At 37.1% G+C, this 23,653-nt stretch overlaps 2 protein-coding genes across 2 annotated transcripts; one reads left to right on the top strand and one right to left on the bottom strand.

The window, feature by feature from the left end:
- Positions 1-1,642: 1,642 nt before the first annotated feature.
- On the bottom strand, positions 1,643-12,733 carry LOC106920391 (endothelin-3-like). The gene is made up of 4 exons (XM_014991377.2): positions 11,313-12,733; positions 10,968-11,169; positions 6,087-6,248; positions 1,643-4,512 (listed from the first exon to the last, which is right to left on the bottom strand). Exons 1-4 carry the CDS (start codon positions 11,371-11,373, stop codon positions 4,458-4,460), a joined length of 480 nt encoding a protein of 159 aa, XP_014846863.1. The 5' UTR covers positions 11,374-12,733; the 3' UTR covers positions 1,643-4,457.
- A 5,949-nt stretch (positions 12,734-18,682) lies between these two features.
- Positions 18,683-23,546, top strand: ttll9 (tubulin tyrosine ligase-like family, member 9). The gene is made up of 14 exons (XM_014991410.2): positions 18,683-18,697; positions 19,646-19,692; positions 19,776-19,868; positions 19,989-20,100; positions 20,217-20,402; positions 20,593-20,661; positions 20,742-20,832; positions 20,937-20,977; positions 21,077-21,164; positions 21,304-21,362; positions 22,350-22,546; positions 22,795-22,908; positions 23,167-23,291; positions 23,476-23,546. The coding sequence occupies exons 1-14, from the start codon at positions 18,683-18,685 to the stop codon at positions 23,544-23,546; spliced, it is 1,308 nt and encodes a 435-aa protein (XP_014846896.1).
- The last annotated feature ends 107 nt before the right edge of the window (positions 23,547-23,653 follow it).

Here is a 23,653-nt window from a genome sequence, read left to right on the forward strand (position 1 = left end):
AATTTGATTGACTGATTAATTCTACCTGCAAGGCACATATAACACCAAATTTGGAAATTATTCACATCACGTCACGGTGAAAATCCTCGTGTGACCAGGAAAGTCCTTCAATGCCTTTCAATTGCTAGTGGCTAGTAAATCTTAGCTGGGCAGCACAAATAATCTATTCATTTGCAAAACTAGGGTTCAAACAACAACCTTTAAGCCAGAGTGGGGGCCCTGAACCTGCCACTGCGTGGTCAGGATGTCTGCTTAAAGGTATTTCCCATGGTGTGCTGTGGGAATGAAGCCTTTCTGAGTGGAGAGGGTTTAGCCCGAGGCTCCAGGGAAGGCTTATTTAGGCTGGACATAGTGAAACATTCCGGAAAATTTAACGGTATTAGTATTTCAAAGGCTGACAGCAGCTTACGTTATGTATCTGAAAGGGAAAAGCTGTTTGTAAGGCAAAAAATAATCAGACTATACATTCCAAAGGCAAACAGCAAGATTTGGAAATGTCTAGTTCTTAATATCTCAAGGAAACATATATTTGCCAATGCACAGAGTAAAAAAGAAAAAAAAAGTTTGTCTTTGAGGGAATATTTCTTTTCTTTTTTGTTTTGTTTTGTTTTTGTTTTGTTTTGGTAAAATAAAAGAGCATTTCTCAAATTAATTGGAAAAAAAACTCTGTTACATGAAAACAATATTATTTGTGAATGTAAAATAAAATTACACAGAATTAGTTCAGGATTAAAATACTTTTCTGCCTCATTATTACAAGATAAACAGGTGATGGGTGGAAATCCCAGCCGCAGTTTATTTTTGCAGCACAGCTTTTCTACAAATGCCTGTCTGCCTTTATTGTTTTATTACTGGCCTTTAGCACATATACAGATAATGTTGAGGCTAATATCTGCTTTTACTTAATTTAATAGTAAAATAATTACATACAATTAAATTAGGCTATTGAGTTTGAGAGCTAAAGTACTTTGCAGGGTTCTTGACACGAAGCAATTTACTACTCGCAATGTGACCACAAGCTCATCTGAAGTTTTATCAGCATGTATTATGCATTTTTCTTCTTAGTATTATTCTGTGGTTTCAACTAATGACTAACGGCTGCAAATTGTAGGGAAAAAAACAATATATGGGTTTTTTTTAATGTTCAAACACATGCACAATATGTACATTTTTTGAAAAGTAATCCAACTCAGTTGCGCATCCCATAGTTCATGAGTGAAATATTCCTATTTCGAATAACTGCAGAGTATTTTCTGTTATAGTTATCTACAGTATATTATTATTGATACTGTTATTGTTGATATCATTAATCTTGTTTTTATACATTGTTTTTAATATCTGATGCTGCTGTTACACCTGAATATTTTATTTTTGGGACAACAAAGACAGTTTACATTCTAGTCACAAAAAAGAAATGCTTAATATATTTGTACATGTTTCTGCAAATGAATATTCTCACAAGATGTGGCGAAACAATAGAACATCTTTAGCTACAGTTGTTGCACACTTCTTTTTCACATTGACTAAGGAAGGTCAATATAAACCCATGCGAATGTTTTTCCTGTGTGCACATCTGAGAGCAAAAATAACGCTTTTGAATAGACTGTCAAAAAAAAAGAAAGAAATTCTTTATTACAAGATGAGAGATGCAGGAAAACAACAACAAATAAGATTCTAGCAATGTGTTTTAACAAGAGAGTAAGATAATTCATTTACCTTTAACTCACAATCTGTTCCAACAATGAAAACTGTTTGACTGGCTAGACAAATTAGTGGAATCTTCAAATCACGATCATTGATCATTATTCAATTAGCATCATCCCGGTATACGTGGTATTGCATTGGTAAGTACGAATACAGCGATCTGAAATGTACATACAAGTTATGCATACACATTATACATGCTATACATAGTTTACAAAATAATAAAATAACTGCTTGTGGAAATTCTTGGGGATTAAACTGGATTCTTTTGTAAAAGTGGGGTTAATCCCAATGTCTTTAGTTTTAAAGAATGCAACATTCACAAGTCCACTGTTATTTTTCTTTAAGGCTGATGCTCCTTCCAACTAACTATAGAAGATTTCTGTAGTAGTGTTGGTGTTGCATTTCATGTCATGTCCAAAATTATAGACAAACTAAACACTCATAAGGCTTAACATTATGGTCATGTGTCTGTTAGTATTTTGGTCCACTTTTGCTGCCGAAAGCACCCCGATCCGTCGAAGGATGAACTCCACAAGAATGCTGAAGGTGCACTCTGATATCTAGCGCCAACATATTTTAGCTGATCCTTTAAATCTAAAATATCCAAGGATGGGGCCTCTGTGATTTGGACTTATTTATCCAGCACAACCCAAACATCAGAATCAGAATCAGACTGCTTTGTATTGATTTTGTACAGAAGCACAACAAAATTCATTTCATTCATAGAAGACAATAAACAGACAAAGGCAAGGAAGACAGGTGCCTGACCTCCTCAATTTAATCCACATGCTTGATTGAATTGGGATTGTCTGGAAGCCAACACCTCAAACTTGTTGCCATCTCTAATCCTGGTAAAAGAAGATATATCTATAAGGAAACATTGTTTCCACTGATCAGCAGGTATGCTATGACATACACTAAATCACATTGTGTATTTGGACATTTTTGTGTCAGAAACGCCATTAATTTCAACTATTTGAGTTAAAGTGTTAGGTCTGAACACACGGGCCAACTTTCACTCCATGCCTGCATCAGTCAGCCTTGGTTGACCATGACTCTACAGTTGTCCTTTCTTGGACTACTTTAAGAAACACTGACCACGACAGACCAGAAACACCAAAGCTGCGGTTTTAGAGATGCTTTGAAAATCTGAACCATGTTCAATTTCGTTAAATCCTTACACTTGCCCATTTCTCCTGATCCAATCACGATGTTTGAGGATAATCACTTCCACTTGCTGCTGTATAAATTATTTACGTGTTTTTCAAAGAATAATCAGGGTGACCTGAAGACATAATGCCAATGGACATTTCTATGTAACATAGGACTGTCTTACATAAAAATCAGAGGTGGTATTATTCATGAATTAATGAATTTAATGTGAAGTGCTTTGGAGTCCTCTGGACTTGATAAAACGCTATACAAATACAGGCCATTTACCACATAAGACCATTTTCTATACCAGCTCACCATGTCAGAGTTTAAGAAATGTTAGATTAGTGGCTTATGGTTATATTCGAGTCACAATTGAGTACAGTTCATGCAGTTCTACTCTACCTGTTTGTGTCAATCATTATTGCCCAAATGACTAACGACTACATCCAAGAAATGCCACCTTTGAATGTAAAACCCTTCAAAACTTGCAGTAAGTGAGTTACAACAGCAGAAGACCACATCAAAAACCACTCTGGTGACAGGAAACCGAAGTTACCATTCACGCATCCTTACCAACACTGAACAGCAACAAACTACAAAACTGTTATTGTTTTGTAGGGTCAGATAAGTAGCACACTGATGCATCATTTAGACGATAGGGTCAGAGTTTGGATTAAATATCTGGAGAGTATGAGTCCATCCGGCCATCAACAGTTCTGACCAGTGTAGGTGCCGTTATAATATGGTGAATATTTCTGGCACTGTTTGGGTTCCTTAGTACCAACTGTGCGAAATTTAAACGCCACACCCCACCTGAGTCACAAATCTGAAATGATCTCAGACTTGTTACTTGACGTAAGGCACATTTTGCGGAATCTTTGCAGCAAAGAGTCAAAGCAGTTCTGAAGGGAAGTGAGGACACATTACAAGTAAGGTGTACTCATAAATTGGGCTGTCAGTGCCTTTCCTATCAATGATTAATAATCTGGAAAAGATCACATTAAAACAGTATGTTAAGTACTTTTGTGCTCCAACTTCTAGCCTTTGTTTCCCTATTTTTATGGCAAGCCCTCACCCTTTTATTCACTGTTGATACTTTCCTTGATTTCTTTGGACATTTATTGCTTTGTGGCCTGTTCTGCGGAACAAACCATCTCATATACTTTTATAAGCTTATATGTTGGTCTAGACGAAACAAATTTTGAAAGTTACAGTTGACAGCAAATAAACCAAAACCAAAGAGTTGGTCTGGTTAAGCTTGACATAAGCAAGGTCACTTGCTATTGCGTTGATATTATGGTGAAAACAATCCCTTCGGTTCTTTCAAAAAGGTAGCAAAAAGTAAGAATAGCCCCAAGAGGTCTGCATCAAATTTTCCTGATGACTTTTTGAAACCTGTTGGCCTGATGGAACTTGTTCCAAGAGCTTTGATGCCGAGGAATGTTGGCAGTATGCAACTCCGAAGTTCTTCCTTTTCACAGTTTGTATCTGGGAGTGAAGGAGCCAAACGGAGGTCAAGGGGAAGTGGATGAAGGGGAGCAGAAAGATCCATTGACCTTGAAAGGAACAGCAGAAGATGGACGGTTGTTGTGGCATCATCCAAGGCAGGGGACTCTGTGGGGACTCCTGGATAGTCGAGTCTGATGTGGGCTTCAAAAAGAAAATTTCGGTATTAGGAACATTCCCTCAAATTAGTCTTGCATTAACCAATAGTTGTGACAAAAACATAGAAAACGAGGATATGGGTTTATGAGAAACATAGTCCCATACATTTAGGCATAACCACAGACCTTAAACCAGTAATCATGCCACATTGTTTAGGAGAAACACTCCTCAGCAGAGATGACAAGGCTGGTTTAGTTTACTCAACAAGAACAAAGATGGGAGGAATTTTTTAATATTAATTTTAGGCCTCTGCCAAGAGTGTAAGAGCTCTGTGGATTTAGGCCAATCATATGCTCAAGATGAGAAACCAAGACGCACAAACATAATAATGCTTTATTCTGGCAAAATGTCTGAATACTTATAAGCATACATGATAGAGTTTACTGATTTGAGAGGCACAGTTAAAGATAACACTGTGATCAATACCAGATACCGCCAGTCATGTGCTACGCAGGACATTTACTCATTTAAATAGTGAAACTTTAAGCTCTTCTGCAATAAAATAAAAGAAGACATTAAAAGGTACAATTTCATACCAATCCTAAGCTTGGTGTCACGTTTCGATAAAATTAAGATGAATATTTTGCTTGAGATGCTTTATTTGTTCCAAACACTTCCAGTTAAAATAACAAATAAACTGTTTTATGAATGGGACAAGCTAATTGTTATATTAATTTTGCAGGGGGAAAGACCAAGCTTAAGGACTCAAACTCTGTAGATGATAAAGGAAAGAAGGAGGGCTGCTCAATTTAGGACTCTAGTTTGTTGGTGTAAAGCAGATAGTCCATCTTTCCAAGCAAGATGGAAAGATGGGAAGAAGTTGCTACTTCAAGAGATTGTCCAATTCAGGCAAAATTAGGGATTAACAATGTTTAATAAATTATTTGAACAAGATAACCAGTTGATTAAATCACCATTGAAACTTTGATAAGACTTAACAAGAATGCCTACAATGAAGAGGTAAGGATTTTGAGATGGCACGCTCACGATCTCGACTTCTTACCCATTAAATTAGATACGACCTATAAAACTCAGGCAAAACCAAATTTAACACTGCACTTTTTTTAGACAAAGAAATTTTGAGAGATCTTCAGTCAATAAAGTGTCAGTACCAATTAAGAAATATAGATTTTTACTGATTTCCAGCATAATGTACAAAACTGTATCCTGACAGCAAAAATATATAATGAATATTCCAGTGCTGACAATTTTAGTTGGAGCCCAGGGAGTACAACATTTTTATTTGTTTTAGTCATAGCCACTGATCAATCATTCATTTATGGACAAACATTCATTTAGATATAGAAATAATCTATTGGCTTTAGTGGTAAAAAAAAATGCACTCAAAATTAAAGTTGGATTTTTCTACATTGTTCAATGTGTAATTAAAAGTGAATTTAATTTAAGGTGTTTTACTGCTTACCACTAACGGCAATAATTATCATGGTTCACATACAGCTTAGGCATCTGGTGGATCCACTCTGATATTTACTCTTAATTACCTTTAGTAATGCAAACACATCATCTTCCAGAGCTTTACGAGCTGGAGTCAGGCGTACCTCGACAGACAGAAGCGTTGACACCCAGGGTCTGCATCTGTCACAGCACAGATACATCGACGTGTCTGAGTTCGGCCACCTTTGGGCGCTGGTGTTGCAGTAGCATCACGTCTCCTTCTCTTTGGTCCTCTGTAGTTAGACATACCATAAGGCACAGTGCGCCTAAGATAAAGTGCAAACAAACACCTGGATTCAGCGGCCAAGGACCGAAGTTCAAAATGATGTGCTATGTTTAGTAGAGAGCAAGAGCCTCAAACTCATTTTCATTTTGAGCCATATCGCGGCCGTGAATGTCCTTAAAGGACTCGCTGTGGCAGAATGTATCGATAAAACTTCAGATTGAAAATTTTAAATATCAATAAATCGATATCTCTGTATTCAATGAGTATGTCTTAAAATGAAATCTGACCATATACAGATAAAAACTCCTAGATTTGATTGATAAAATAATATTTAGGCACACAACTATTATCTTGAATGTTCTACTTATGGAGCCCTCAAGACTCTAGAGGGCCACATAAATAGCTACAGTGGGCTGGATTTGGCTGAACTAAAATATAATAACATGGTGTGATATGACTGGATCCATTTTGCAAAACTGACAAATTTGAGGAGTTTGATCACTATTAGTAACATCGCCAATAGGAATAAGTCGGATAAAAAATTGCAGCCATACCAGAGAAGCAGGTGAAACATATGACATCTGACAAATGACTTCTATCAATCCACTTCACAACAGTAATTCAAATAGTCTTTAATGGTACTGTCTGTTCAAGCCAATTCATCCATCTGGATAGCAATTCTTGTGCTGTCAGGTTGCTTTTCTCTTTTGCCTCATCTGTTTTCAACCGTCTTGAGAATTATTTTATTTGAAAAAACGAAAAAGGCAAAAGTGACTGTGGCATAAGGTCTCAAAGGTAAAAAAAAAAAGAAAAAAGAAAAACGATCCATACTGCTCCACAAACAGATTTGGGTGAAGGAGGCTACACTAGCCATGAAAAGTGAAAAGATTCATTGAAAAAAAATCTCTTTCCCTCCTTTACTTGTTAGAATATGCCAAACTGCCTGTGTCTTACTGAATACCTGCAGTGTAGCAGACATGTCTCCCATTGCTTCCACTTTGTAGTTCTCGCCTCTTACTTTGTCTGCCAGTTTGCAACTGATTGCCCTTAGGCTAAAAGACTCTTCAGTGTGAATTGGCAGCTGTGCATCAGAGTTACGGTTTAATATAAAAACAAATGGTTCTGAAAATGCTAGCATGAGCTGGTGAGGAGGGAATTGCTCTGATACAGCATACCCCCTTTTGTTTCACGTTTGGGAGCTAAGTAGTCTCCACTTTCATGTACAACAGCATTAAATTTGGAGATATTTGCAGCCACACCTTTGTAAGTTTGACTAAAAAGTAGCCTCACTAAAGCATTACTGAAGCTGTGTTTAATACATTGTCATGCCAATCCAACTACACATCTTGAACCTTATTCGCCTTTTGTATTTCATTAAAATTTAATAAACCAACAGAGAATACTTTAGATTTATGAATTGAAAGTGGAATCCTTTTGAACAAATTAAAGTCTGAAAACAAGTGTTGATTTGTCCTCAGCCTACTTTACTCTGATAAAAAATAAACTGCATCCAACTGGATTCCAGAATGTCCCTTCCAGCTTTGTGTCAATTTCAGTATACGAGCAACTCATAAGTATCTTAAAGGTCCATGGTAGGTTATGGAGGAGCTGCAGACATCCACAGTTAGGCAGGATAATCCGTGAACAGGACAACTAATAATATTGTGTAAATGAAAAGGTGGCAATAAGAAAACCGTAAGAAGTCCTGCTTGATGTTCCACGTGTCATACATCATGTTAGAAGACTGTGTTGCATTCAGATGAGACTGAAATTCAAGTTTTTGACCTATACGTAAAATGCGGCGCGTGCAGAAAACAAACACACCATATGTTTGCGTGTCATTGAGAATATTTTTTCTTCTAATATGTACTGTGAAATTAGCCATAGCTCAAAGGATAGTGGATGGAGTTAGATGGGCAACAATGGGGAAATTAAAAACTGTTGTAAAAACTTGGGCAAATGTTCACCTTCCAGCAAAATAGCAGCTCTGAGCATACAGTTGAAAAGGCTGTAAACTTTTCACAAGGCACTGGATGGTCATGTATCAATCTGTTTAAGAAAGATCGACTTTCTCATCCTGGTTTTGTATTATTTATTCAGTTATTTCCATACAAAACAAAAAACAAAAAACACATTCTCCCATACTTTTGTTGTTTTCCATTTTGTTGCTTCATTCAGTATTTGAAGTATGTCTGTTTGTCCTGACATGCTTTGAAGTAATAAATTTAGTTGTTTATCTGAGACAGCCTTTGGCAATCTTGGCACCAGAAGGCAGAAAGAAAAGAAAAAAAACAGATGGTTGCTTGATGTCTTGCTTGGGATGTGGTATGAAGGTGTCAATGCTGAATATGTTGAAATTTATATTATAACACATAGATTGTAATCTGTGGTTTGACTGCCTTTATGCTGAGGGCAGTTTTCCTCAGTTTGACATGGAGAAGAAAAAAAAAAACACGCTGCAGGAAGATACATTTAAGATATTTAAGTTTCCCTACATGCTGAAATGCATGTGTCACCGCCCCTGTTTAAGGCTTCTGTTTATCACTTTTAGCGATTGAAATATGACGGTTTTGTGGTAACAGAGTAAAATGTCAACCACCAAAAAAAAAAACCCAAAAAACATCATACTGTCATTTTTCTGCCAATGTTTGTTGCTTTATCAAAAACAATAAATAACTTTCAGTCTAAATTTAGCATGATTAGATAGCAACGTTTCATGCCACCACCAAACCAAAGAACAACATTGGCAGCAACATTTTAAAATGAACTGTGAAAAAAGTTATGAGCTGACTGAAATGTGCATTGCATTGGTATCTCTTACGTTTAGGTCATCAGTGGCTACAGTGCTAACACATGAACATGCTTCCATCCAAAGCACTCCATTCTACCTGTAGGGTTGTGTTTTGGGTCACTGAAGGGAACCCTCCTCCGCTTCCTCAAGTCCTTCTCTACCTCTAACAGGATTTCTTTGAGGTTTGCCCTGTATTTCGCTCCATCCATCTTCTCGTCAACTAAGACCAGCTTCCCTGTCCGTGATGAAGAACAGATCCCCAGAGCGTGGCGAAGTCATCACCATACTTCACAGCGAGTTCATGTTTTCATTTTGATGTGAAGGGTCAGTTTCCCACCACACAAAGTTTGTAAAATACAGGCAAGGCATTCTCGTCCCTTCGCTTTACAACTGTGCACTTCTTTGTGATATCAATTGCAGAAGAATTATGATTATTATTACCACGAGAGAACTATCTCAGTGCTTCAAACCTTTGGTAGCTACACTTTTTTTGTACTCTTTCCACATGGTTACCCTTGGTTTGTCTTTTTTAAATTTTCCGTAAAGCACTTTGTGTTGCCTTCACTGTGCTCTATAAATAAAGATTGAATGGCTGCAGTTTGACACAATGGTGTTGGTTAATGATGATGTTCTTCCTATTGTTTTGTTCCAGATCTTCACGGTTTCACAGAGTCAGAGTTTATTTGAACCTTGTTCAATGTAATTATACCATAAAACGCACTGCTGTCTCTTTAATCGTATTGCGAGGCTTTTATTTTTGTAAAGTTAAGCTTTAGCAAAATTACCTTTGCTCTGGCTCCTGCAAAGTCGACTTACAATTAAAGAAGACGGTGAACGTCAGTAAAACTATTAGACCCAGTTGAAGCTCTGAGAACATACTAATCCAGTAGAAAAGGGTGTGTGGGGCGAGCTCTCCTAGACAATACTACAGAGACTTAGCATGTGAATTTAAACCGGGGGAAGATGAGATGTCTCTTTCGGGCTTGTTATCACTTGAACTAAAACTGCGTCGCCTTGGGGGAATATGACAGGGTGTGACTTGACAATAGCATGTTCCCTAAATATAAATTATTCCTCTCTCTTAGTTGCATAAACCCACCGCAATCCAATCGGCAGATCGTTTCCTTCACTCTGTCCTCACTGACATATGGCAGGATCCTGAGATGATGGCAGAAACTATGCAACACGTTCTACACTGTTATCCTGCGCCTTCACAAATGTATTCAAACATCTGGCGGTTTATCCATATTTTTTTGTGCTAAAATAACAAACTTCGATGCGTTTTATTGGATTTTATGTTATAGTTACTCACACAATGCATAGTAAGTAACTGTGAGGAAAAGAATACATTTTCATTTTCCTTCTACAGATCAAAACCTGGAGTATGCATATCTAATAAACCTCTTTGAATCTGACACACTCAAATCAGATCCATTGCAAATGACTGCCTTTATAAGTCACGCAGCTGGTAAGCGCATAGTCTGCTTGTGTGTAGACTAACATGAGGGAGAGCAGCTGCCAAGAGGCACATGGTGACTCTGGAGGAGCTGTGTGTGGCGGTACACAAGGGCCTGAACAAAGCAGTATAGATGTGAAACATGGTGGTGGGAGCATTATGCTGTGGGAATGCTTTGGTTCAGCAGGGACAAGGGAAGCAGGTCAGAGTGGAAGGGAACGCAAACATTTTCCTGTTGCAAAAGAGGAAAGTGACAAAACATTTTGCTTCTGGATGCACAAAGCAGATGCCCGAAAAGCGTTCCAGATTTCTAGATTGTGGATGGTGGTTTTGCAAAGCTCTGACTCAGGGAAGGGGGCATAGGGTTAAATACAAATGCACGCCTCACTTTTTTAAACGATGCACATTTTACTCTCCAAAATTATGAGCTGCATGCATTGTGTTAGGTCTAAACAGATACAGCGACTTGAAACAGATACATTGTGAGCAGATCAGTGAGAATCCTATCTTACTCAGGAGTATTAATCCAGATGATGTCCAGGTGGCAGTAATAGACGCACTCTTTGTCCGTGTAGGAATAACAGGTGCAGCGCTTTTGTCTGGACCTCGAGGTCTCAGACGGCTCTGAAGCCTCGGATCCCGTGGAGCCCATCACCTTGGAGTCCGGAACACTGCTGGGGTCGCTCTCGGATTTCACGTGGGACATCAAAACGCCTTCATTAAAAGGACGTGAAACAGTTTGTCAAATAAGCACAAAAAAAAAGAAAGAAAAAAAAAATCCAAGGCGACAACTGTCTAAATATATTTTAAATAATATAAATATATATATATTTTAAATAATAAAAATAAAAACTTACCTTGCAAAATAATCAGAACCAGTATTCGGAAAAGCATCATACTTGTGTGGAAGCGCAGCATTTCAGCTGCGTCAGACTCTCCAAAACGGAATCATAGTAAGATGAGAACGTACATCCATTAAGTTTGCTGCAAATCCTCGTAGCTCACATGGTCCGGACAGACAGCGGGACGGCTTTCAAGCTTCCCACTCTTAGAAATTAAGTCATAAATCTGATCCCAAGCAAGCGCATTAAGGTGGAATTAATATTTTCCCCGCCTTAATGTCAACTGCAAACGTGCCCGTATCTCAATAAAATGAGGTTCGCAAAGAGCGGTGCGATGATCCACAATGTCACTTCTCCTAAAAAGCCCAAATCAAAGGTGTGGGGCTGTGGAGAGGCAAAGGTCCACGCCCACACCTCTCCTAACGCCCTTACGCAACAGGAGACTGCAGAGCACATGCGATACTGAAGACTCACAAGTTGTATAATATGTATTTAGGCCTAATTTGATTAATTGATCCTCATTTGCCATTAATAAAAACGTAGAAGACTTCTAATTAGAAGACAGTGAAACGACAATTAAGCGTATTACTGCAAGGCAAAAAGAAACAAACAAAAAATTAAAAAAGGCAATGTTGTGTCAGTGTTGAGGCTGCTGTGTATAAGATGCCGATTTTTTTTTATCTACAGGTTGTTTGAAAACAACAGGACATGACATAAGTGTTTTATAACTAGATAAACAAGAAAAAACACTTGAAAAAAAATGGTACAAATAATACAAATAAGTAAATAAGTGAGTACAAAGTAATACAATTGTTATAAAAAACAATGTGGGATCACGTACTTTAGATTTCGAAGTGCTCTCGTACAATTGCAGCTGAAAATATTCAGCCTCTTGCAAATAGGATTATGGGCAAAACTCAAAACTGCTCAAGTGTTTACAGTAAGTTACACAGGAACAAACTGGGAATAAAATTAACTAATTATGAGGTTTTGATCCAAATGAATGACTAACTTCTACTTTTAATCGCCGTTTCAGTATTAGAGTTATTAAAATACGTGAACAGAATTTTTCACAGTGTGGATCAGGCGTACCTGAAGACATGATAGCTGCATCAGGTGTGTTTAAGATACAACTCCAAAACGCGTTTGCGGTGAGAAGAACATGATCTAAAAAAAACAACAAAAAAAACATCCTTATAGCAAAGAAGCATGGCAGCGTCCAGTAATGCTTTTGGTTCCACTGACACTAAAAACCTGCAAAAATGCCGTCTGTGAGGAAACGACAAATTTGCAAGGAAGGAGTTCAAATAATTTTGTGTGGTATTTGAAGAAAGCGCTTGTGTTATTGCTTGTGTTCAGTTATTTAAATTGTTCTTCTCTGATTTGTTTATTGTAAATAAATAAAATAAAAAATCGCAAGTTTGCATATTTTACTAATAAACCTAATCTGCAGTGGGGCTGGAATTATATTTAGATAGTTTTTAGGGGGTTATGATAACCTTTACAGAAAGCTGCATGTTTTATTGAATGATTTATTGAACATTATCTATGAAAGCAATTATTTTTAGTTGAGTAATCTCATCTGTGAAGGGTGTGTGCCAAAGAAAGTCACATTTCTGTTGTTGCAATATTATGTAAAACATAAGATAGCTACTAATAATTGTAATCATATGTGTTACACCGTGATGGATGGATGTGACCTCACCAAAAACAGCACTCAGAGGTGACAAATGCGAGCCAAAGATGTTGTAGCAATTAAACAGGAGCACATTTTTAATGAAAGGCAGTGATGCAGATGGTGGAAGTAGAAATGAGTCACACTGCTGGAGCACGGATTGGGTGACTTTTAGGTGGAGGTTGCTCTAAATCATGCTAAAATCAGTGTTATTAAAACAAACTTTACTCACTGAGCCTGCAAGTCCAATTTCCCCTTAGTTGCTTGGACCCTGTTAGGTGTTTATTACGCTCAGATATTGGGCTGGACTGCCAGACAGACTGAAACAGAATAACAAAGAGGAAACCTACGGAGTTATTTGGATTTTTCTTCTTTTCTTTTAATAACTATGTCTGAAGGCACTGTCTCACTTGTGGAAATAATTACCTGAAGATGAAAGAAACAGACCAAAACCCAAGGGCAAACATAGAAATGCATGAACAGAACTCTGACATGAACCAAAGGCATAAGCTCCTGAAAAGAATTAAACTCTTTTGTTTGTTTAATAATCTATAGCCTCTCAAACCATTTACTTCCTTAGTCCCAGTATTAGACACATTAACTGTCCTACTGAAGCATCCTCTGAAGCCAAATCTGTCTGACTTGTGACTGCCCTCTGGTCCCCTTCCAAATTCCCTAAGGCTAAGGTTTTGTGCCATACCCAAGTCCTCTGGCACAATCCCCAAGCTGGGAAACGGAGAGAATTCCAGATAAATTAAGACCATATTCTGTTTTCTTTCTCCTCAACCCAGTTGTGGAGACAGAGCGCTATCAGGAAAGTTGGCTGTGTGTGGTTTGGCGGTTTCAGGATGTGTGCATGCTGCGAAAGACCTTGTACATTCTGATCTATTCAGTCTGCTTTTTTTTTTCAGTGTGGATTCATTGTTAGTTATTTACCATAAGTGGGGGAGTCAGAGCTAAACAGAATGGGAACACAATCTCCGTGGTTAACATGTTTTGGCATTGCTAATTAAGGCAATAAAATGAGGCAGAGAGCAGTAAACTATCTCAATTAAACCTTTCTCTCTCTCTCTCTCTCTCTCTCTCTCTCTCTCTCTCTCTCCTTCCTCCTTGTATTGTGTAACACATTTATGAGTTTAAATTGTATTTTGCAACTTAGCTCGTTATGACAGTCTGTAGACTTCAGATGTTATCCATAGAGTTAAGCCTGACATAGTCCTTTATTCTTCTCATTTTACAAGGGCATTAACTCGACAGGTTAGACTTTGCTTTAACACAATACGCTATGTTCAGTTTGACAGTGGCCTTGCTGCCTTTGCTCATGTTGTGGCTTTCGGCAGAAGAAAACATTCATAAACTCCAGCAAGAACAAGGAGACATTAAGGAATGCGTTAAATTGCAGAGGTATTTCAGATCCCACTTTGACCTGTTATTCTGGGCTTTCACGTGTTTTATTAGAAAACATATTTGTGTGCAGCACCCAGGGATTTGCATTTCATTATATTTCATTGTTGTTGCTTCTAGGTTAGCAAGCAGAGAAGCAATAAACAGGCGGGACTCATATTTGAGTCTAAAAACATGTAAAATATTTTGGACTTATTGTGAAAAAAAGAATGTCCCCTTTTTGGGGAGAGGAGATCGGATTAGATTTTTTTTTTCCTTGTAGAGTTGACATGATTTTGTCTCATGGTTGGTGATGGTAAACTGGATAAAGGTTTTAATCTCCGTAATAATCCAGTAATTTACAATAAACCCCTTATCACAATGTCTGCTTGAATGGTTGCGATAAAAGGGACTGTCACAAATGCATTCGTGTCGTTCCAAGATGTGTACATATTGTCTTGTCACAACCCCAAACTTCAGCTTATTTTATTTGATAGAACTGCACGTAATTGTGGAAAGGATGGCAAAAAGATCTTGCAAGATTACCACGTATACTGATTTCTGTCCAGTTAGCTTTCCTTTCACCGCAGAAGAAAATATCCCCACAGATCCTCCACCAGATTTCACTGCTTGAAACAAGTAATCGGTGGGATGTGGGATGTTTTGCTTCCTCCATGAGGAAAGCTTTATGGGGGAAAAACGTCAGAACTGGTCTAACCTGATTGCTCTGTCACCTCTATGGGAGGTGACAAACTGCAGACTGGCCTTTCTTTGTACAATAGTTTTGTTTGGGGACTATGTGACTGCTACCTGATTTTCATTTTTGAACTATTCTTCCACTAGATCTATGCAGCTCCTCCAGAGTTACCATCTGCAGCCACTTAGCTGTCAGTTTAGGGGAATATCAATGTCTTGTTAGGTTCACAGTTATGCCATACTCTTTTCATTTTCAGATTAAGGTTGGAACAGTGCTCTCTTAGAAGTTCAAGGCTTCGAATATTTTTATAGCCTAAACCTGTTTTAAACATCTTCAAACATCTTGATCTGTTTACTTTAATCCCTAGTTTACGTGATGATGTTTGTTTGCCAGTATTCCCTAACAATCATCTGAAACCTTGACAGAACATTTATAACTGTGATTACTGACATATTTACCCAATTGTCCAATCTGCTTACTTCTGAAGGCAGTTGACTGCACTGGAATTAATTTAGGGTTATCTAAGTAAAGGGGGGTACACACAAAATTTTATTAGTAAAGAAATAATTAAAACTATGCATATTTTTTTATTTCAATTCTGTGCAACATTGTTTTATTACATGAAATTTGTCTTAAAGGTGATTTTTGTTGCTCATAAAACCCCAATGCACAGATGGGCACTGAATATTCTCTGTTCTCTAACCTAAAACAATATGGATGCTTTGGTCTTTGTTTTTATTATATTCTTATTACTGACCTAAAGGATTCAAACCAAACTTGTTTGTCTAAAGCTCGCAGTGCTTACTTATCTACCAAAGCAGTATATTTCTAAGGAGAACAGCTATATAGGCACTGTAATGTAGGCAGCATAACTCAAAGACAGAGAGCAGTTTATACCCTGAATCCCACAAGTTTCTTACTTTGTGGTTTAGCTGCTGAGGAGCATACGGTTCACCCGCACTGAGGACTTTCACCTTCTGGAAAATGTATGACCTGTGGGATACCTCACAGTAATTGGTGAAGATTTATGCAAAACCCCAACAGCGATGAAGCCAGCACTGTCAGACTGAGGCAAACATAAAATCTGTGCAAAATGAAATTCAGTATTGGATATGACAATTTAAATTGGACAATAAAGCTGGAATTCAGTACGACTTCCTCAGAAAACACGGGCTGCATGTCTGAAAGAGACAAGCCCATTGCGGGTTGGTCCTCAAAAACAATCTTTATTCCAAGATACCGGTGAAAGTAACGTTTACGTTTTTTCTCGTGTTGCATAAGAACAAGTGGTCAGCCAAAATTATATGTATACCATGTAACAGCTGCGACAAGAGACAGATAGCAGTTCCCTGGAGGGAGGGATGCCAAACCTAAAAATTTTCACTTAAAAAAAGCCCAGATAATCTGTCTCCATATAAAAACTAATATTGCTCGGAGACTGATCTTTGCGAGGCACCTATGGTTCAACTGACTGTTGTGCCTGAGAACCAAAGTTTTCTGTTGGGAACAGAAGAAGTAATGCGCTTTAAATCTAATAAAAGGCTGAACATGAAAATGGGAAAGCCAGCGCTGCTGTGGTCATATAAATGGAAACTCATGGCTAGAGGCGAACTTTGATCTTTAAAGTCACTGACCTATAAAATGGAGGAAACTATTTATTTGAAGATGCTCTGTTCAAAAACAAGAAGTTTGTGGTTGGAAGAAAAGGTCAACCTACATTATTGTGAAAAAAAATATATATATTGTGATAAACAAAAACGTTTAAACAGATTTTACCCTACCCTACAAGCCAACAAAGATAGATAGATAGATAGATAGATAGATAGATAGATAGATAGATAGATAGATAGATAGATAGATAGATAGATAGATAGATAGATAGATAGATAGATAGATAGATAGATAGATAGATAGATAGATAGATAGATAGATAGATAGATAGATAGATAGATAGATAGATAGATAGATAGATAGATAGATAGATAGATAGATAGATAGATAGATAGATAGATAGATAGATAGATTGATTGATTCTCATGTGAAATTGTTTTATGTATCTGAACATATTGAAGCTCATTTGCATTTTTACTAGGGGTTCCAGTCCAGGATTTTGATGAGACTACATCCCCACCATTTGTTTTAATTTTAAATATGTAATTTTCTTTTACCATATCTTCTTTTGCTTTATCTTCAGTGTTGCTAACAATAAAAATAAATTCTGAATAATACAATGCATGATAAAAGATGTGTTCACCAAACTCTGATGTCGATGAAATTACATACAAAAAATTCTGTTGTAATTCATCCGCTCAGTGAGAAACATTGTGAAACTAAGCTTTGGCTCAGATGTTTGCCTTGTGTTGCTTTCCAGTTGAGACACTGCAGTAGCTGACCACCCACATTATAATTTAACTGAAAGTCATTTTCATTGTGGGCTAACCTGTTTTTTCATTAGTTTTCAATATGGTAGATCATTTATTGTTGCTTCATAGCTGAGATTGAGGTTCTAGCCTATTATTGATCTTTCCACACGAATCTAAGCCAGTTATAAGCTATTTTTACATTACCGACTGCAATGTGTTAAAAACAATAATCACCACTGTTTTATGAGCTGGACAGCGCACAGACTTCAGAGGCAGGATAAACAGTACACCCAAAGCCGCCTTTTTCTGATCTTACAAAGCAAAACAAAATGATCAACAAAACCAGAATCTGCAAGGTGTGCTAAACAGAGGGAAAACAGAGTGTCTTACTCACAAAATAAATATAGATTTGTTCAAATCCATTGGTCTTAGCAGGTACTTAGATAGGGAATATGAAGATAATGGTGTTTTCTCAATAAGCAGAGCAGGATTTTAATCTTTTGGCAAGAACGAAAGATCAAAGTGCAAACCAGGTGACTCGAAACAGGATTGTTTGATTTATAAAGTTCTTGCTCACTAAACAGCACCTATTATTCAATAGAACCGTTGTACTTACTAAAATAATAATAATAATAAAATGCTAGACTCTGCAATAAACTATTTCAAATCACAAAATATATTGATATATAAATTATTTGACAGGCTTGGCTTGTTTTAAAGGGTATATGCTAATGTTTAAAACTCTAATGTTGAGAAAAGAACCAAAAACTCTATATTACTTATTTGAGGTTTTGGTGCCCCCGTGTGGTTATCTATTGGTAAATAGCAAAGAAAGACAAAACTGGAAATCAACTTTCATTTCTAAATATTTATATGTGACACCCATTTCAAGTTAATTTCAATAGGAGATCTAAGTCAAATTATTAAATTTAAAGTCATAACTGATGATTGTTTTATTCTTTCTTCACATTATATTTTCAGTTGCATTTCGACAGTCTAAAGCTAATCAGTTCGGTAAAGGCAAGTCCGTCCAAATAAATAAATAAATACAATCTATATAATACTTACGAATAAACTTATTTTCTCGAGGAACTACGGCAAGCTCTTTGGGACAATATCCCCACTCCGGTTGGTTTCTCGGTAGTCATGACAACAACTCTTCCGACACTCTTGTGGACGTCCTTTCAGATAATGTAGCTTTCTCCATACAAATACCTCAATAGAGAGTTCCGAAGCCTGCTGCTGCTGTTTCGTGGTGAACGGGTCTATGTCGAAGCACAAGGTAAACAAGTAACATGAATACAAAATAACAAATTCGGGCAGAAGGAACACTTTTTCAATTTGTTTTTAGCATCATACCTTATGTTAGAACAGGGTACAATTCTTCAAATGAAAATATCTAATGCTTAATGTAACTTCACTTGATCTCCAACTCGCTCAGAAAGAAGTGTCACCTAAACATGCACTTTATGTGTGTCTATTTCTCGTACATTCTCTATGTTCAGCGAAGTGACAGTGAAGTAGCCAGAAATTTTACTCAAGTAAGAGTAACGATACTTAATAAATAATATTAATCAAGTAAAAGTACGGTGCAACAATAAAAGTCTCTGAAGATTTGACATCAACCTAAATTGTCTAAGAATATTTGATTGTCCTAAGATGTGTATTGTGCTTGACTGTCAATATGATTTTTTTTTTTCTAAAATGTATTTAGTTTAGCACCAAAAGTTCCCTTTTTCTTTCACCAGTCCACACAATCCTTCAGCAAGAGTTCTTGTGATAAGAAAACAATTTTTTTTGGGGGGGGAAGCAAACCGGAGACATCTCTTCCTTTGGGTGATTTTAGTCTAAAACCACTATCACTTTCTCTCTTTTCTGTTAATTTTATTGCTCTTTTAGCCTTCAATAATTACAAACTTAATGTGAAGGACGCCAGAGAGCGAGCAATAAATGGATCAGAGTCAAACCGAGAACAATAAGATGTCAATTATTTTGTTTGTCATTTGTTCTTTTTGTTCTCGATTTTATTTTATTTTAATTTTTTTTTAAGATTGGGTCATGACATGTTTATTTTTGAGATCAGTTAGCCTAGTTCATGTTGTCAAGTATATATATGGTTTTGTATGGTAAATTCTTTTTCCCAGCACTGTTAGAAAGGGCTGGTTCTTCTTTACAAAACAAGAAAAGAGATTTCATTAAATCTTAAAGTTTTCTTTCCTTACTTTTGCAGACATCTGGAAATAAAGCCTCAAATGATAGTGGCAAAAGTGAGGAACGGTGGGTGTTTTGTCTAAACTGGCTAATGTGTAGCTGATAAATTAGCTGCTGGAAACTGTTATTTTGTTGCTGCTTCTCCTCAGGGAAGGAAGAAGTTGCGTGCGTTATAAATGCGGCTTATTGAACACCATACAAGATGTCCTGAAACAAAGACCAAACTGGGTTGAAGTCAAAGAGTGAGTTCAGGGATAAATTGGGGGGGGGACCTTTGCAGTAAGGCAGGTCATTAGGCAAAAAGACCTTAGTATCTTTCTCTTCTTTATTCTTTGTTTTGATTTGTTTTCTCCCGTTTCCAGTGATGGAGAGTGGGACTTCAACTGGTGTGATGTGGGTTGGCTTAGGGAGAATTTTGACCACTCATACCTGGACGAACACGTCAGAATAAATCACTTTCGTAACCATTACGAGGTGAGATATCTTCAATTCTGGTACATTATGATGATAAACTAAAACATTTTTCTTTTTTTCCCCTTTTTTTTAGCAGAAAGTACAAACCTTTGTGTGGTTTTGTATTTTTAAAACAGCTGTCCCGCAAAAATCTTATGGTCAAAAACCTCAAAAGGTACCAGAAGAATCTGGAAAAGGAAGTTGGCCGAGAGGAAGCCTCTAAATGTGACTTTTTCCCCTGCACCTTTGTCCTGCCCAGCGAGTATCATCTCTTTGTAGAGGAGTTCAATCGAAACCCTGGCAGCATCTGGATCATGAAACCGGTGAGCTAAAAGAGACCACAGAAGAGACCCAGTGCAAAAAAAAAAAAAAAAAAAAAAAAAAATATATATATATATATATATATATATATATATATATATATATATATATATATATATACTTCTATTCTCAGTTTGGAAGATCCAAGAGACAAGAACGCATTTAACTTTGAAACTGTCTGGTGTTTTTCAGGTAGCAAAATCTCAGGGCAAAGGGATTTTCCTGTTCAGGAAATTGAAAGATATTATAGACTGGAAGAAGGTAACGTTTATTCCTTTTATGAAAAAAAGTTATAGTACTTGCAATTACTAAATTGGACTGATATGTGTTGTATTTCACAGGAAAGCTCTCACTCAGAAGAGCAGAAAGATGCAGCACCTGTGGAAAACTATGTGGCACAGCGATATATAGAGAACCCTTACCTGATTAATGGTAATCAGCTGAAATACTGATATAAGATAATATAGTGTCAATATAAGACATCCCATTATCATATGTTGTAGTTCCTCACTTGACATGTTTTTTTATTATCACAGGGAGAAAATTTGATTTGAGAGTTTACGTCCTGGTCACGTCAGTATGTAGCAAGAAGTCATTAGCTTTTATTTAAGTTGTCAACATTGCTGTTATATCTGCACATTGTATATATATAAACATATATTGTTTTGTTTTTCAGTATGTTCCCTTAAAGGCATGGTTATACAGAGACGGTTTCGCTCGCTTCTCAGGAACTCGCTTTTCGCTCAGCACCATCGACGACAAGTGTATCCCTTTCTTTTTTTTTACCTGCCAGTGTTTGAAGGTATAAAGAATAATCCACAGCACAAGTGTGGCTGAAATATTCCCATATTCTCAGGCTCCTGTCCACTGAGATTTCTGAGTTGTCCTTAGTGTTTATTTCAGACATGCACCTCACTAATGTGTCTGTTCAAAAAACAGCTCCAAACTATAATCATGAAAAGGTATGTATCCAACAACAACAACAACAACAACAAAAAAACACATAGTGCAAAAACTTTTTTTTCTTGCATGAATAATGTGGAAGTAGACTAACAATGAAGTATGGTGGTGGCAGCATCATTCTGTGTGAGGATGTTTTGTTTATTAAGTCCAAATGTGATTGGAAAATAAATTCAGCTAGACAATTCAAAGTCTTGGAAAAATTAAAACCTGTTAAATGGTCCAAACTACTTGAAACTGTTGCTATGGTATCCACCCTAATGATGTAATATTGTCAAACTGTGATACATGTAGCATTAGCAGAACTAGTGCTACCCTTAGTAGTACTCAGAAAGAATTTTGACACTAATTATTTACAAATCAAACTAGGTAAAACTTTTAAAAAATCAAATGTATAGTTAAAATACTGGGAAAACCAGATATCAGTCATATATGAATGATTCAACCATGCTGCAATCAAGTGAAAACTGCTTGAAAAATAAATCCAAAGGTACTTAGCAATGCATTTTGAGAACTCCTGTCAAAGCTGAGGTGAGCGACCATAAACCTGGAACAAATGCCAGATGCAGCATCGGCTGAGTCTCTGACCCTCCAGTTGGCTCGACAAACTCCACATCTGAAACTCATCAATGTTCTACAGCAAGACTTTAAAAGTACTTTTCCCAGATGCTCTTCATCCAACCTGACTGCACATTATTTTCAAGGAAAAGTCCTAAGAAACCAATCGTGGCTCCTTAGGATATTCCAAAATGAAAAAAAATAAAATAAAAATAAAATGTAATTTTCAGTTTCCACAATTTTAAATTAAATTGTTGTGATTTATCACATAATCTCAAATTTGAAGTCCGTAATGTGACAAAATGCAAGGATGTTAAAAAAAAGTATAATTACTTTACGAGGTGATGTACATGTCTGACGTTTTGAAAACGTATGTCATGCTATTTGCTGTTGTAGGTGCATATGTCACTGTTCTGTTTTATATACAACAGGGATGCAAATGGCAGATGCAACAGCTTCGGAGATACCTGACTGCCAAACATGGTAGGGAGTTGATTGAAATCCTCTTCAAACAGATGGATAACATCTTTATTCGAAGTCTGCAGAGTGTCCAAAAGGTCATTATAAATGACAAACATTGCTTTGAGCTCTACGGTTACGATATACTTCTGGACGAGAAACTCAAGCCGTAAGTGCTTTACCAATGTGAGCCTTTGTTTTACAATCCCTCTGTTCTTCTTGCTCTGAAAACAAATTACAGGCTGACATGGAACGTGACATACTTGTCTAAAAAAAAAAAACAAGAAAACAAATAAATTTGCTATTATAATTTTAACTGTAGCTAAAGCTCCACAGCAGGCCTTATGCCATGGAAAAGTATCATGTTGAGGTTTTCTGTCACTCTAGCTCCAAATGCCACTTTCCATTTCCTCACAGGTGGTTAATTGAGGTGAATGCATCTCCATCTAACTCCCCCAGCAGTCGGGAGGATTACGAGATGAAGTTCAGACTACTGGAGGACACTTTGAATGTTGTTGACATGGAGGGAAGGTAAAAGGCGTCGTTATCACTATGATTGCACTTTGACATGAGCAAACTACACGTGGGGGACTTCCTGTCTTTGCATTAAACGCAGAGTTCAAAAAGAATGGCTTTCGCCATCTCTTAGGCACGTAATATCGAATAACTGTATGGTATGAATGAACATGCTACAGAGGTAAAGATGGACTAGCATGTAATTAGACTTCCGAGATAAAGTCTGTCCAGGGGATGATAGGCACTCTAATGGATTGTTTTCTTTCTCATTAGGCTGACTGGCAAGGAGAAAAGAGTGGGAGGCTATGATCTCATGTGGAACAATGGGCCTGTCTATAGAGAGGATATCTACCTACAAACATTTGGCAGTTCATGTTTCACTGCCAACACATACTTGGGTAACTTAGCAGCAAAGTTAATGCAATCTTAATAAGGGGGGCGGTGGGGAAAGAGGACTCATTTTTTTGGTTTTGAAAGTGATCCGCTAATCTATTATTACCATTCAGTTCATAGGGGTGTGCTTTACGGTCTGAATTACTCTATTAATAATGACCCTCTGGTTTTGCCCATTCTTTATTGCAGGGTGTCTGAATGACAGAGAGAAGCAGCTTCGCCATCTTTTTAAACCATTCCCATTTCAGAAGAGGACCTAATTGTGTCCGGAATCTCCAACACGGCTTCACTTTTCTTTTCTTTTTCTTTTTGTGGTAAAAGACGCCGACCCAGTTTCCCCCAATGTTTTCTGCACATAAAAACAACA

The sequence above is a fragment of the Poecilia mexicana genome, unplaced genomic scaffold (genome assembly GCF_051168715.1).
Source record: "Poecilia mexicana isolate PSO_F unplaced genomic scaffold, ASM5116871v1 scaffold_7, whole genome shotgun sequence".
Taxonomy (NCBI): domain Eukaryota; kingdom Metazoa; phylum Chordata; class Actinopteri; order Cyprinodontiformes; family Poeciliidae; genus Poecilia; species Poecilia mexicana.